This window comes from Nyctereutes procyonoides, unplaced genomic scaffold, assembly GCF_905146905.1.
Source record: "Nyctereutes procyonoides isolate TBG_1078 unplaced genomic scaffold, NYPRO_anot_genome, whole genome shotgun sequence".
Lineage (NCBI taxonomy): Eukaryota > Metazoa > Chordata > Mammalia > Carnivora > Canidae > Nyctereutes > Nyctereutes procyonoides.
In genome coordinates, this window is record NW_026575043.1 from 31,210,021 (window position 1) to 31,225,667 (window position 15,647).

The window sequence follows — 15,647 nt, forward strand, 5'->3', positions numbered from 1 at the left end:
CTGAAAGTTTTAAAAACACAAAAAGCTTATAATCTCCTGTATTTAACATTCACATTGTATACTGTATGATTTAAATTTATAAAAATTGTTATAGATAAATTAACTTTAATTTCCTGCCAATTCCATTTCTTCCTTTCGATGATTCATGCATAGGCTTCTATTTCATAATTTTAATTTTATCCCTGAAATGCTAAAAATTTAACACTCCCTCTGTCAGTTATGGGCAGTCTAGCAAATTGCATACAAATTGTTCCAGGTGTCTTTATAAATATTTTAAATGGAATAGCAACTCAGATGTTTTAGCTTGCATTCCTTCTTTTTTTTTAAATACCTCATTTTAAAAAGCATCATAAAAACTAGTTTTCAAATATATTCCACAATAGTCGTACTTTTCCTTACATTTTATGAGAGATTCTAAGTCAGGCAAGGGAAACTGTATTCTTTCTTCTCATTTTCATTTTCATGGAAATAATATTTTTTATTATTTTATTTTTTACTTTTTTGGAAATATTTTTTTTAATAATAAATTTCTTTTTTATTGGTGTTCAATTTGCCAACATACAGAATAACACCCAGGGCTCATCTCATCAAGTGCCCCCCTCAGTGCCCGTCACCCATTCTCCCCCACCCCCCGCCCAGAAATAATATTTTAAAGAAGATTTCAAGGTTTTGAGGAGCTCTGAGATGCTCTCCCTGGTGGATGTTACTTTTTTTTTATATCTGCTGGACACCAAGACGCTGAATTGAAGTTGGGTGAGAGAGGACTTGGAAAGAGTTTCCTCGCAGACAAAGGAGGAATAGACCAACACGAGAAGAGTCCTAGTTTTGCTTCCTTTCCACCTGCTTACACTCAGCCTTGAAATGCAGTTGTGATGCTTACGGCTGTAGTATTGAATAGCATCTGACAAATAAGACATTGGAAAAATAACCAAATTTCAGGAAACAGGCACAGTGCCTAAGGAGACAAGTAACCAGAGTCCTTGGTGAGATACTTAAGTAGTCAAACCAACCCTTGATCTGCATAAATCTAAGGATTTTATTTAAAAAGTAATAAAAGTCCACCTTATGTAAGCAACTGATTTTCCTGCTGTGCACACAACCAGGTTACGGTCACAGTAGCTGATGCCTAGTGAGCAACTATTCAAGAGATCACAGCCATGGGGGAAAAGGTTGCCAACTGGACAGTTTTTCTCTTCCTTTAGTATACTCTGTTGTCTCTTGGGCAGTTAATAAAAATGCAGGTACTCCACTTGTACCCTTTGAAATGCTTATTCAGAGGATCTGAGGCTGGGTCCGGGAATCTGCGGGTTTAATATATTCGCAAAGTGATTCTCCTGCTGATGTTACAAGCATCCCACTTTGAGAAACACTTTGGTGTGAGCCGAAGGGAAATTATTGAAGACTGGGTATGATTCTGAATGAAGGAAACAGTGTGTAGAAACAATCCCCCTGCCCCATTTCATCCCCTTCCCCATCTAGAAGAATATAATATCTAAATTCTGCTGTGGGCAGCCCCCACCTCTCTCCACCCAGTGGAGGCCATCACACCAACCGCTCTCAGAGCACTTCTATAGTGTGGGTGAGGGCTTTACTTCCTAAGTTCCCAAGAGGGAAGCTAGGAAAATTGAATACTCACATTAGCTTGGATGATGACAAAGTACCGAGTCTTGTCTTCATAGTTGAGCCTCTTCCTTAACACTACATTTCCAGTCAACATGAGGGGAATTTCGAAGGTGTCATTGGATGTCTGAAAACAGGGAAAGGGACAGTCAATTCCTTCGAATACAATATGAATTAGAGGATGTGGTGTTGCAGCTTTAATCCCTTTGAAAGTTACAGAGAGCATGCTTACCATCTGAAAATGGAATACTGCCTATAGGCTTCAGATTTAAGACTCTCATTTCTTTTTTTAAAGATTTATTTATTTGAGAGAGAAAATGGGGGAAGGGGCAGAGGCAGGGAATCTCCAGCAGACTTTCTGCTGAGCACAGAGCCAATGGGCACTCCATCCCTGGACCCTGAGATCATGACCTGAGCTGAAACCAAGATTTGGATGCTTAACCGACTGAATTATCCAAGTGCCCCAATATGCTCCTATAAAAAAAAAAAACAAAACAAAAACAAAAACAAAAAAAAACCTTTCCATGTTGATCAGTGGGTTCCACCAGAGTCATCTGATAATAACCAACTGTGACAATATCTCATGTAATTTTAGGGTTACCTCTCAATAGCCCTGGGATACTTCTAAATCAAAGTTCAGGTATTTGGAAATCTTCTCTGCTACCACCATTTGTTTACACCAAAGAGTTCAAACATGGCAATTTGTGATTTCTATATAATATTCATTTTCAACATTGGTGTCAGGGAAGGAAGATTGGGGAAGGGGAAGAAGGGGGATGGTGAATTGTACTTTGTTCAGTGAGCTCATACTTCATTACCCGGAGCAGGTCATTCTTCCAATTAAAAAAAAAAAAAAAAAAAAGGGAAAAAAGTGCATTCCTGGCATATCTCCAAAGACAGGAAGAACCAGACTATTTTGGAAGCCAGAAAAATAAATGCTTTTGCTTTAAATCTGGCCAATCAGTTCAGCATCTATTCATCCCTAAACTCATTCTGGGTTTATTTTAGATAAAATTCAATGAAAATGATGGCAAAAGAAAAGAAAAGGGGAAAAAAAAAGAAAAGAAAGCTCAATTTTAACTATTCTGATTCTGCTCATGGGTTAAATTAAAGTGCTTTGTTTTAGTGATGAGTTTGCAACATTGGTAATTAAAATTTTATGATTTCAAATAGTAAAAATGTGTGTTTCTTCTTAATGTCACATCTAGTACAAATGTTCATCCGTATTATAAAGAAAATACCAGTAGGGTAACAAAGATGCGAATAATACAAGTGACTATCTCCAATTTACTCTGTATTAAGACCAGAATAGGGAAGCCTCAGTGGCTCAGTAGTTGAGAATCTGCCTTCAGCTCAGGTTGTGACGTCGGGATCCTGGGATCAAGTACCGCAATGGGTTCCCCACAGGGGAGCTTATCCCTCTGCCTATATCCCTGCCTCTGTGGGTCTCATATGAATAAACAAAATAAAATCTTAAAAAAAAAAAAAAAGACCAGAATGGAAACTTCATCCCCTCTATTTTGTGTAAGTTTGTTAAAAGAAAAAAATACCTTTCAAAGCAGATCTGTTTATACAACATTAAAAATTGGGAGCAGCTTCTAGCCAATGGTCAGCAAGAAGCTAAGACCTCCTGGTCTTAAAGTCATAAAGAAATGAATTCTGACAGCAGTCTGAGTTTACTTGGAAGGAAGTTCTTCCTCAGTTGAGCCTCCATGAGAGAACTAATCTGTCTACATATTGATTGCAACCTTGTGAGAGCCTAAGCAGCGAGCTCTGCCAAGCTGAGTCTAGACTCTTAAGTCACAGAAGCTGCAAAAATCAGTGTGCACTGTTTTAAGACACTAAATTTGTGATGGCTTGTTATACTGTAATAGATACCTAACATATCATGCTGACCCCTGAAACTTATCTCAAGGATCAGTGGTGGTGTATAGTAATGGTAATCGATACCTTCTATGTCTGTGAGTCTTCAACATAATAATTTCAGGGGATGTTATATTTTTATTTCTCTGATATATAGGAACACACAGACATGAGGGTATACTCACATATGTTCTTATTAGAAGGTTACCCCCTTTTTAAAAAAATACAGAGATGAGTAGACAACATTTCAATAGTTTCTCCAAACTCTCCCTTCCTGACATAGATTTGAAATTTCAGTGTTTCTGGTTATGAACCAGCGCCAGGGGCAAACAAGCAGATAGCTCAGCACTGCAGATCCACAGCCATCTATCACATGAATGTATGCTGTTCTGTTGCTGTTAAAACTCTGAAATAATTATATCATTGTCGCTGATGCCCCATATTCAGGAAAAGTAGAATGGCTCAGAAGCATAAATGAGTATGCATGCTAGTCTTCTAAAGATACATCAAAGAAAGGAACATATTGGGAATTAATTGATCTTTTATGTGGTTGATTATCTCCTACCTAACTTGGTCTTTCCACAAACAACACCTATAAACTCTGGACAAAATTTAAAAAAAATAAAAAAAAAAGAATACTAGACATCCCTAGAGAGATAACCAAAGTAGACATATTCTGGGAAATATCACACACTTGATAGAAGAGACAACGTGGGTGAGTTTGCTGTTTTACTGTACTTAGTGCCGGAGGGGCAGTTAAAATTCTGATAGAAAGTCTATCTGTGGGGATCCATGGGTGGCTCAGTGGTTTGGTGCCTGCCTTCGGCCCGGGGCATGATCTTGGGGTCTCGGGATTGAGTCCCACATTGGGCTCCCTGCATGGAGCCTGCTTCTCCCTCTGCCTGTGTCTCTGCCTCTCTCTCTCTCTTTGTATCTCTCATGAATATTTTTTTTTTTTTTTAAAGAAAGTCTATCTGGCTTGAAGAAGAATCAGAGGATAGATTTTGGGACAACCAATGCTGATGGAAGGGGGGTGGTGAACTAGAAAGAGACCTCAGGAAGGCAGAACACAAATGCCACGTATAAACTGTGTCCAAGGTGTGTGTGACCTCTAGACCACACCTGCATGAGGCCAACTAGAACAGGTGTACTAAGGAAAAGTACACAGAATTGAGATGCGAGCTGCACCCAAGAGCTTCTAATTGAATTCCAACAATGTTCTCCGGTAAATTGAAAACAAACATATGGACAAATCTTCTCAAAGGAATATAAGAGAAGGAAGAGTCTCTACGCAACAGAGCATTCCCAGTGTCTAGGAGGGAGTTCAAAACAACTTAACCCATCAGTGAGATCTCTTTTCAGATGGAAAGATCAGGAAAGATCAATGTTAGGATAAGCAGATAAGGATTTTTAAATCAGCTATTTTAACTATGTGTGTGCTCAGGGATGTGAATAATATGCTCACTGCAAGTGAGACCATGGGAAATAACAGCAAAGATATGGAAACTCTACAAATGTGTAGCATTTAGACCTGAGGATTATATTCACTGGGAAAACAAAACAAAACAAAACAAAAAACAAAACAAAAACAAAAACACTGGACAGGTTTATTTGGAAATTGGGACCCAAGCTGTCAAATTTTTATTTCTTAGGAGAGAAGGGAAATCTAGGTCTGCATGTGAAATTTCCTAATTTTTAGATATTGTCTCAAAAATGATTTAAATTAATTGATAGCTGAAGGCATCTGGGTGGTTCAGTTGGTTAAGCTTCTGACTCTTGATTTTGGCTCAGGTCATGATCTCAGGGTTGTGGGATAGCGGTGCACGTGGGGCTCCACAGTCAGTGGGGAATCTGCTTGAGATGCTCCCTCTCTCTCTCTGCCCCTTCTGCTCATGCTCTCTCTCTCTCAAATAAATAAATAAATAAATAAATAAATAAATAAATAAATAAATAAAGACATTCTCGAATTTGTGGCCAAACAAAATATCTGTGAGTGGAATGAAACTTGAGTTCATTAATCTGAGATTTCTGCTAATGAATAATGTTGCATCAGGTGGAAAACAAACGCACAAAATGAAGAAAACATCCTGAGATTTTTAAGTAGAACCAACCCATCTCTGCTGTTATCATTCCATCCACGGTGGGATTAATTGGAAAGAAATCATAATTGTGGCTGCAAAAGCCAGAGGAGGCCACATTTTCAGATTAAATATGTTTGTCATCTACACAATTTTCTTTTGAAATTAAGAAAGTAGCAGACGAATATCATGGTGCTAGTCATAGAAGCAGAGTTACTAGCATTTGAACAGTGACAGGTACAAACATCAGTAGGGAACTGAGGTTTTTATGTCAAATGTCCGTGATGGCTGAAGGTGAGTGCTCTCTGTAAGGACGTGGCTGGGTTAATGCTTTCTCTCCTGATACACCCTTAATTAGTTGCTCTCATGTTGTCTTATTCTTTTGCTTCATCACAATTAGGGACATTCCCAGAGCATGTCTTTATTTATTCCACAGAAGTGCTAGCTTGCTAGAGTACACTTTTCTTCTTCTGTAATTTGGAAACTGCATGTGGCTGATTGGCTTATGCAATCGATAGGCCGTAAAAGGTACATATGATGTTTTATGCTAATCCCACAATTTTTTGAAAGGGGGACACATTCTATTGCACAGGTGACAGGAAATTTCAACTTCAGAAACTTCTAAAAGATCGTTCCCAAGTAATGCATTTTTGTCTCTTGCGACGCCTAAACCTTGGATAGGATTGTTTTTAATGCAATGCAATAAATAGTTCCCCAAAACTCATGGCCCGGCTGTCCTATACTTGCTGGGCATTTCAGTTTTTACAGCATGAAGAGTAAACATTAGGAAATGACCTTCACAAAATGTAAGCTAGAAACACGGCGTGCACATACAATTAATTCTTTTAAAAAAACCTACATAGTATAGAAGGCAACTGGTGCAGAAATGAAAGGCGCAGTCGGCTGTCTGTTTCTGCTCTTAAGGAAAAGTATTTCTCTTGTCTTTTTGTCTTCTGCTCCTTCTTTACTTTTTTCCACTAGATTTTCTGTGAGACTCTTCCTCCTTATGGTCCCTCTCCTGTCCCACCCTCTTACTTCCCCATCTCTGTGTCTCCCAGCCTCTGCCTACAAGCATATGGAGACACATGTGGTGGGGGCAGACAAATAAGCCAACCGAAACATCTCCAACTCTTCCTTAGATTCTGCTACGCCCGTGGGATTTCCTTTTTTTTTTTTTTTGTTCCCTGAATATTTTGAGAATTTTAACATAAGTACTGAACTTTTATATTAGAACACCATGGAGAGGCGCTTGGGTGGTTCAGTGGTTGAGCATCTGCCTTTGACTCAGGGTGTGATCCTGGGGCCCTGGGATCGAGTCCCACATCAGGTCCCTGCAGGGAGCCTGCCTCTCCCTCTGCCTGTGTCTCTACCTCTTTCTGTGTGTTGCTCATGAATAAGTAAATAAAAAATAATTTAAATAAATAAATAAGTAAATAAATAACACAAGTAGTTGAGAGACTGTAGTTTTGAGATAATTCATAACAGCTGAATGACTACTACTAATGGGGCTTGAGGAGCTAAACATTGAATAACACGGGAAGGATCAGCTGAAGTAATCACTATATTCATTCCTCATGGGGATGTCGCGTTGCAAGTAGGTGTTGACATACCGGATCATCCGGATTGTATTGGATAACATATTCTATCTGTCCGTTTGGGCCATCATCTATGTCCGTAGCTCCATTGTCTCCTGAAAATCCGGTGAATATCGTGGTGCCAACTGGAGTGAGCTGAAAATAAAATAAAATGAAAACTGTCACCTCCCATTTCATCAACAGCACACCAGAAGTGTTCCAGCACAAGCCCAGCCTTTTGTGACACAAAGGAAGAGAGCAGGCCTACAGCTCTTTCTCTCTCTCTCTTTTTTTTTGGGGGGGGGGGGCGGGGGTTGGGAGGAAGATCATTTTGGGTATGTTATAGAGAAGGAATTAGGGGTGTTAGTTCAGAGGGCAAAACTCAAGCTAAGGAGACCAGTTAGGAGGCTGCAACGACCCAAGGGAGCAATGATAGCAAGACTAGGGAAATGGCATGTGTCTAAAGAAAAAATAAATAACAGTAGACTAGAAGAATTAACAGGTCATATGCCAAGTAGCCATAAGCAACCAGAAAGATACAACCATGAGTGCAAGCCCACCCATTGGGTTGGACCTTCTTGGAAACTGGGAGTGGTGGAGCCTACTGTGCTATACCTCCAAGGATACTTCGGTTAGACACTGCCGACTGCTTTTTTCAAGAGCTGGCCCTCGCCCCAGTTGGTAGCAGTAGACCTTTCCAGTAACTTTCACCTCATTCCTCCCTCACTTGGGTTGCTGGAACCTCAAGTAGGTTTCAAGACCAAGTGCAGATAAAAGTGTGGGTGAGGATCACAGAAGCGTTTCAAAAGAATCCTTGAAAAGCTGACATAGGCATTCTCGTAAAGGCCGAAATTTCCATCACCGTGGCCCTAGCTTTGGGTTAAAAATAGAAGTCCCTAACTCGGTGTGAGGCCCATTTGGACCAATTTATGAGCATTAGCATCTTAGTCCCTGTGGAGAAAATGCACCTGTTTTTCCTCCTTAAAAAAATAATAAAATAAAAAAAAAAATCCTGATGCATCAAGTTATTGACAAGCTAGAATTTAAACTGTATGAGGAAGTGAGCATCTTTATTTTAAAATCAAATAGCATTTCAGAGAGATCAATTAAATGATATGCTGCTGGAAGTCTTAGGAAGAGATGCTGGAGCCGGAGGTGGCCTGCCTGTCAGAGGAGGGAGAGGTCTGGGAGTTCCTTCTTTCTTTGCACAAGGCCACTGAGCGGCGGGTGCAGGCGAGATGGCCAGGTCTCTCCATTTTGGATTAAAATTAAAACTTAACACAGCATACCAGCCCATGATGCGGCATTTGCCCTGCATATCTAGCTTTATTCATTGTTGCTCTCCACCAGAGCATCACTTTTATTTTCTCTAATGTGTCGGTCATTCAGAGCATAGTTTTCCAACATCCAGGGTTCCAGTCCTCAAGCTTTAGCTGGAATCCCACTCATTAGTTGTATTTCCACCGAGTTAGGGATCGCCTTCTCCTAACCCATCCCTGACAAAGCGTTCCCTGTCTCACAACAGAATAAAGTGACTTTTCTGGTTGTGCTTGCATCTTATACTTTTCTTCCTTAATCGCTGCGTTGAACCACGAATAAATGGATTTTTGTCAATAAATGTAACCTCTCTGCCTCTATGGAGCAGAGGCTTTTCTTTTCTTTTCTTTTTTCTTTTCTTTTCTTTTTCTCTCTTTTCTTTTCTTCTTTTCTTTCTTTCTTTTCTTTTTTTTTCCTCTTCTCTTTTTTTTTTATTTTTAGAGATATGCTATGTTAAGTTTTAAATGTGATTTTTTTTTTCATGGAGAAATTGAAAGAGATTGAAAAAGAAAGAGTCGTCTCATTGACTCCTGTTTTCAGGGGGGTACAAATCCAAAACTCTACAGGGGCCACCCAAATAATGTGAATGAGTGGAGCCAGCCTGACACTCTCGAGGACCAGCTGAGAGGCATATATTTTCTATGAAGTGGTGGCTGCTGCTTAGCCCCAGTGAATTCTTGTCCTAATGGAACATAGTCTTGTAGGAGATACTCTAATGTTAAAAAGAAGCATCTTGGTTCTAAGGTTAGCCATAGATTTTAAAGACTTAAACTCTGAATTAACTGGGCCCAACAAAATATATGCATGAGTATAGCAACCACAGTATTTTGCAACTTCTGATTGAGAAAAAAAAAATACAAATAAGATTAAAGAAACAAGCCATCGGTACAAAGTCGTGGGCATTTACAAAGTCAGACTTCCTGGCAGGAGGGTCTAAAAGGAAATTCTGACTTCCATCAGGTCCAACAGAACACAAAGAAGAGAAAGGTGATGGTCTGAGCAGCACATATGAGAACACGGACACATGGGGATGGCTCAGGGAAAATGTGACTGAAAGACTTCTAAGCTGACATTTTTCTATCTTTTTAAATGTAAACCCTGTCCCAAAAGATATTGTGCTTTCTTAGAAAAAATCATCTCTTCTTACATATACTTCCATTTTTAAATTATGAAATTTAAAAAGAAAATAATTGTGTTGCAGGACTGATTTAAAAAGTCAAAAAGAATCAAAACAGACAAAAATGAAACAGAAAGACTTGAACAGTAGGTGTGGGCAGATTTTGGAACTAATATGTCCATGGCTACCACCTACCCACTGAGGGGACATACAGTCCTGGACTAGACTGGTTGTGGGGAGGGACCCTGAAGTCCCGAAGCCAAGGGCACAACACAGGTATGAAGGGGAAGGAGGAGAAAGTGGGAGAGCTGGGACCACAGGACAGTGGGCTGGGGATGCTCAGTGCGGCATGGGAAGGCTCAGGAGGAGGTCTGGGGAGGCTCAGGGGAGGGCTGGGGAGGCTCAGGGGAGGGCTAGAGAGGGCTGAGGAGGCTTAGGGGAGGACTGGGGAGCCTCAGGGGGAGGGCAGGGGAGGCTCAGGAGGAGGGCTGGCAGGCTCAGGGGAGGGCTGGGGAGGCTCAGGAGGTATGGGGCCAGGGAGCAAGAGCATCACAATGAGGAGCCAACATGTGTCCAGAGCAATCCCAGCATTCTGTATCTAACCCATTGTGCCAGCACATTTATTTATTGTGCACCGAAAAGGTCCAGAGGTTATAACAAAGATTTGGTTTATATCAAATCACTATTACTAACACCAATTTTTTAACAAAAAAATTTTTTTTAATTAAAAGAAGGCAACGTTTCAACACATTCAATAGCGCTTCGTTTGTCCATTATGCAACATTGGGGCTTAAGTTGTGATGACACATCACAGGTATTTCAAAGTAAGACAAATACACAAGAGAAAACCTGATGACTCTCTCACCTGACCGTGTAACAGTTTGTCTAGCATTTTTACTACATGGTGACATTATTTTCTTTTGGAAATTTTAAATTATGTAGACAGGCTGACAGTTTTCTGCATGCTGGCTTAGCAATATAAATTCAATTTGATGAGATATAAAGTTTGAAGTATTATTTAAATATGTACGGGAAAAAAAACAAACAACTAATCTTGCAATTGAGTCTCAAAATCCCAGATGCAAAGGAAACCTCCCTTATGATTTGGATAGTAATGGAATCACAGTTGTTATAAGAAAAGAACTATTTTGAGTGAAGGAGAAAATAAAGCATAATATTCTCTACATCTCAACATTTTCTGTGTTTCCCAGTCTTATTCAGGATTAAGTTTCTAAAAATAAATATTATATGACAGTATTTGGCTGGAAAAGATGATTTGAAGGATTTTACTTCTCACTAGGTGATATTTGCAAATCCAAAGACATATTTGCAAATTCAAAGACCCTAACCATGAAAAAGCTCTATATTTTTCTTCAGCTGTCCAAATGCTTTTGAAACTCATAAAAGGCAACATAAAAGCTATAGCGCCTTAATATATTATCATCAATGAATATTTTCCCTCTTCATCACCCACATGTTTGTTTTATATTTAAAAATCACATTTATAAAAGTGTAATTTTAATACACAGTCATTTAAAGTAAAGCAGACATTATATTTTTGGTTTGCCCTTATAAACATGCACTTAGTGACAAAGCCCAACAAAAACCATTGTTGGACTACATGTAAAAGGATTTACTATGCATTTGTTTATGGTGGTAATTTAGGCTAATCCAAAAAAGTATTTCAATTTCCATCACTCTCATTTTAGGACTGAAGCTTATTTTGGGTGCCCCCGAGATAATTTATGTGCCCACATATATTCTTACTATTCCTTGAAATTACAAGTAGAGATATGATGCTACAATAAATTCTATTAGTTTATATCTTTGAGTGGAAGATAAAAGAGAAACAATTGCCTAGTCATGGACAAAGAGAATCAATCTTGTCATTCCTATAATGATATCATAATAAAGGTTATGAACGATCTCTAAATAGGATTTTAAGCTCTTTTTTAAAAGGAGAATTTAGGTCCTTAAAAAAATAAATGGAAGGCATTATTCTAACAGCATTGGATTTCAGCATTGTATTCCGCTCGGTGCTGTCTCTCTTTATGGTTTCAGTAACAATTAGATTAAAGATTTTTTTCCTCCAACTTTGAAAATGTGGCATTTAGCTGTTGACAGCAAAGGACTCAGGAGATCTGCCTCGTTATTAGTTCAGCATTTACATCGACTAGTGAGCTCTGCTCTCTTCCATAGTTGTTTGGGCCAACATCTTAAGTACAGATTTCTCCTACCTTCTTCAACAGCTAGAATAATGAAACATCCCCACGAAGACATACACCAGGTAAAATGCAGCGCTAGCCCGGGTCAGAAATGGACTGCACTCATTTATCTGTGATCTACCACTCATATGGTCGACCTGTTCAGAGACAGGCTAGGGCGAGGGATGTTTAGAGCTAATATAAGAGAAAAAAAATAAGCAAAAAGAAGACAAAGCATTTTCAATCTTTATATGGAAAGTCTGGAGAGACCAGAAAGGTCCCAAAGAAATGGCCCACACTAGATGCAAACAAGCAAAAGGGGGTGGGAACATGCAAAATGTTTTTAAAAAAATAGTAGATTTCATTCATTTTCATCATATGTAAACCCACCAGAAGTAAGCACATATGTAGGTACACACGCATGTATGCACACTCACACTGCATAAATATAAATACCATTTATATGGTATTTCTGGTTGTCAGTACAGGAGGCATGCCACCTTGGCACTTTGTGAATTTCTGGACACGACGTAGAGGTTGAAACATGACAGTCAGGCTGTTTGTTGTAAGACTGTGTTGCCCTATACATTCTAATTCACAGTTTTCAGGGCACATCTGCCATGAACACTTCAACAAGTCTCAGAAATACAAATTTGGTTTTCTGAAGGGCATTCCAATGCATGGGATGATTATCAGCTTGGGCAGCTGCCCGAGGGTGTCACTTACTTATTTAGTTCATGTCTCTTTCCACAAATGATATTATACAGCTATTGGGAAATACAGAAAATGCATAGATACATGCAAATGTAAAAGTTAAAGAAAATCAAAGCAAGAAAATTCAGTATTTCAGCAAGATGCATAAGATAGATTAGAATACGAACGTGTGTAAAAAATGGACAATTCTCAGATAACTGTTTATATTCTTGTGATCCGTGGCTAACTGAAGTCACCAAAAAATTATGAACCATGCTCCAAAAAAGTGAAGATGTGTCCTCAGCTACAAGCTTATTTGCAATATTTCCCCGCAGAAGCATTGTATTCACGGCTTCATATAAACACAACTGATTCTCATTCTCCATGGTAGTTATGTTCTATAAAGTTACCATGAACACTGAATTAACAAGTACTGAACCTCTGCTTCCAGAGAAAATCCGGGGTTATCACACCGCTGGGGGGAACACAAGCTTAGGAAACTGCCCGCCTTTGGTCACAACATTTTCATCAACCAATCAATATATAACCTTGTTTTATGTGTACTTCTGTTTAAAGACACCTTATTTAATATGTGTTTTTGATTCACTACCACTTAGCTTACAGCCAACAGCACTATAACTCACGCCTGAATAAAATGCACCTAACACATATATTCTCTCCGTAAGGTACAATCTGCCTTCTTGGGTTAGGAACACAGATGGCCACATTCTGCAGCGTGACGCTTGGGGCAAAATCACCAATGGAAGTACAAAGATGTGAACAATGTGGCACTAACTAGACTGGAAAAAGGACACTTGTTTACCATAGGAGACATGGAACAAGACGGCCAAGCACCATCTTGTTTGGCCTCAGTTGGAAGTGTGTACAGGGGGTGACTCAAAGTTTTCATCCCTCTGTACATATCTGTGAATGACTGGGGAAGTTTGGCAAGTATTGAACCCGGGTTTATACATAAGTTTGAGCAAGTAGGCAAATTTGCAATTACAGAATCAGTAGACAATGAAGATCGGCTGTAGGTGACAAACAATAGTAATTCATGAGGGGTGTGGCTCAAAGACTCAATGGACCAGAAACAGACAGGATTGAGTCTCACCTCTGCTCCACTTAACTGTTTCCTGCTTGCCAAAGTTAAAATTAGGTTAAAGTGCTTACAAGAAACATGTTAGATCTATATATTGATAGTTTATTAAAGAACTAAATAGAAATATATAGTGTATTAAAGAACTAAATAAATAGAAATATATGCTCTATCAATAAATTGGCATTATCCGCAGGCAAACATGTCAATTCTTTATACATTTACCAATTTATGTGGAGATTTATAAGCTGATTCTAAAATTAATCTAAAAACATCATGGGGTCAAGACTAGAAAGACTGTCTTAAAGAACTAAGTTGGAAGACTTACATGACCCGATTCCCTGACTTCAATATAAATCAAGACACTGTGGTATTGGCTTGAGAATAAACAAATATACCGGTAGGACAGCATATCCTGTCTAAAATCAATCCCCACAGATAGTCACCTGATGCATAGAAAAGGACCACACAACAGTGGATGTGAACTTACTGATTTTTTTTTTCTATACAAGGTGCTATGTTAATTAGAAATCCACATAGAAAAGAATGATACCAATTCCTACTTGACAGCCTCCATAAAACTGAATCCCAGGTGGCCTTGCACAGTTGAAGGGAAGGTAAATTGGTGCAGCCACTGTGGAGAACAGTATGGAGGTTTCTAAAAGTATAGAAATAGAACTACCATATATGATCCAGTAACTTCATTTGGGGGTATTTATCCAAAGGAAATGAATGCACTAATTCGAAGAGATACATGCATCTCTATGGTCATTGCAGCATTATTTACAGTAGCCAAGACACAGGAGGTACAAATTTCCAGTTAAAAGATAAATAAACAAATAAATCCTGGGAATGTAATGTACAGAGTGGTGACCATAGTTAATAATACTGTGCTATTTGAAAGCTGTTGAGAACCCTTCATTCTTTGGCTACTATTCAGCCCTTAGCTTCCTCCTCCGATAAAATTATTGTACGATCTTTCTTGCAAGTCATCCCTGCCTTGGAAATAAGGCTTTAGAGATCATGATGTATTTGATAACCTAGAGAATCTCCACAAATGAAATGGAGTGATGCATTCCTTACACCAGTTCACATTGTTGGGGACTTCAGCTTTTTCTCACGATTCAATTATGTTATCTCTGGGTCTATGATTATTTATTGAGAGCTTATTATAATAGTTTCTGTGACCATTAGGTTAGTTTTATATCAACGCATTAATAGAACATGTGTTTTATTCCAATATTTATCCAAATCAAATGTTTATGTGAAGTATCTTAAAACTTTCTAGAATTGCAAATAGCACACATTACATATGTTTTTCATGTTCCCTTTAAAATAATACAGTTTTTGCACCTGTGTGTTTTAATTATGAAAGCTAGAGAGTCACTTCTTCTGAAGAAATTATTATAGGCAAATCCATGTATTTAAGTACCTTCAAAATAAGAGAAGGGTTATTATTATTAGAGTGATAAGCAGCTCTACTCATCTTTACTTAAAAACTAAAGAGTAACGAAGTTTAAATTGTATATGCGTGTATCTATATAAACAAATACACAGAGAATGTGTGCATGTGTATGTATATATAAGTATATATTTAAATAAAATAAGAGATTACTAAATTTGAAGTTTGTTGAATATGTGAATCTTTTAAAACAGCTAAAAGATTGATTCTCATTGACATGTTTAAAGTAGAAAATATATTTTTGTGTGCTTTCCTGTTCATTAATCTCCTTCTCCTTTTGCCCCTCTTACTGGTATTTTGCTTCCAGATGTGCCTAATTCCCTGGAGGAAGGAAACAAGGGAACTGAAGCTTCTGTGTGCTATAGATTACCTGCTACTGCTATTTTCCAAAGAAATTCTGTGAACAGGTATCACTCTGAAGGTTTAGCGATTTTTATCAAGTTTCCAATACATGTACATTTCATATAGATAGATAGATAGATAGATACAGCTATTTATATGTTTATATATTGTAATATATATTTAATTTTAAAAATCACCGTATTGTATCAAGCAATTGTAAATAAAACACATATAAATGTGTTAAAAATTCTTACCTAAAGATGAAATTTCACTGTTAT

The 15,647-nt window shown here is 38.3% G+C and overlaps 1 protein-coding gene across 16 annotated transcripts in view; it reads right to left on the reverse strand.

The window, feature by feature from the left end:
• Positions 1 to 15,647, reverse strand: part of PCDH15 (protocadherin related 15) — a 739,593-nt gene that overhangs the window by 457,827 nt on the left and 266,119 nt on the right. For 15 of the 16 annotated variants that reach the window (XM_055322636.1, XM_055322635.1, XM_055322634.1 and 12 more), the window contains 2 exons: positions 7,172 to 7,291; positions 1,637 to 1,747 (listed from right to left, as the gene is read on the reverse strand). In XM_055322636.1, coding sequence (XP_055178611.1) covers positions 1,637 to 1,747; positions 7,172 to 7,291 — 231 coding nt within the window. The remainder of the gene's footprint in view (positions 1 to 1,636; positions 1,748 to 7,171; positions 7,292 to 15,647) is intronic. The other variant, XM_055322629.1, reaches the window with a different exon arrangement.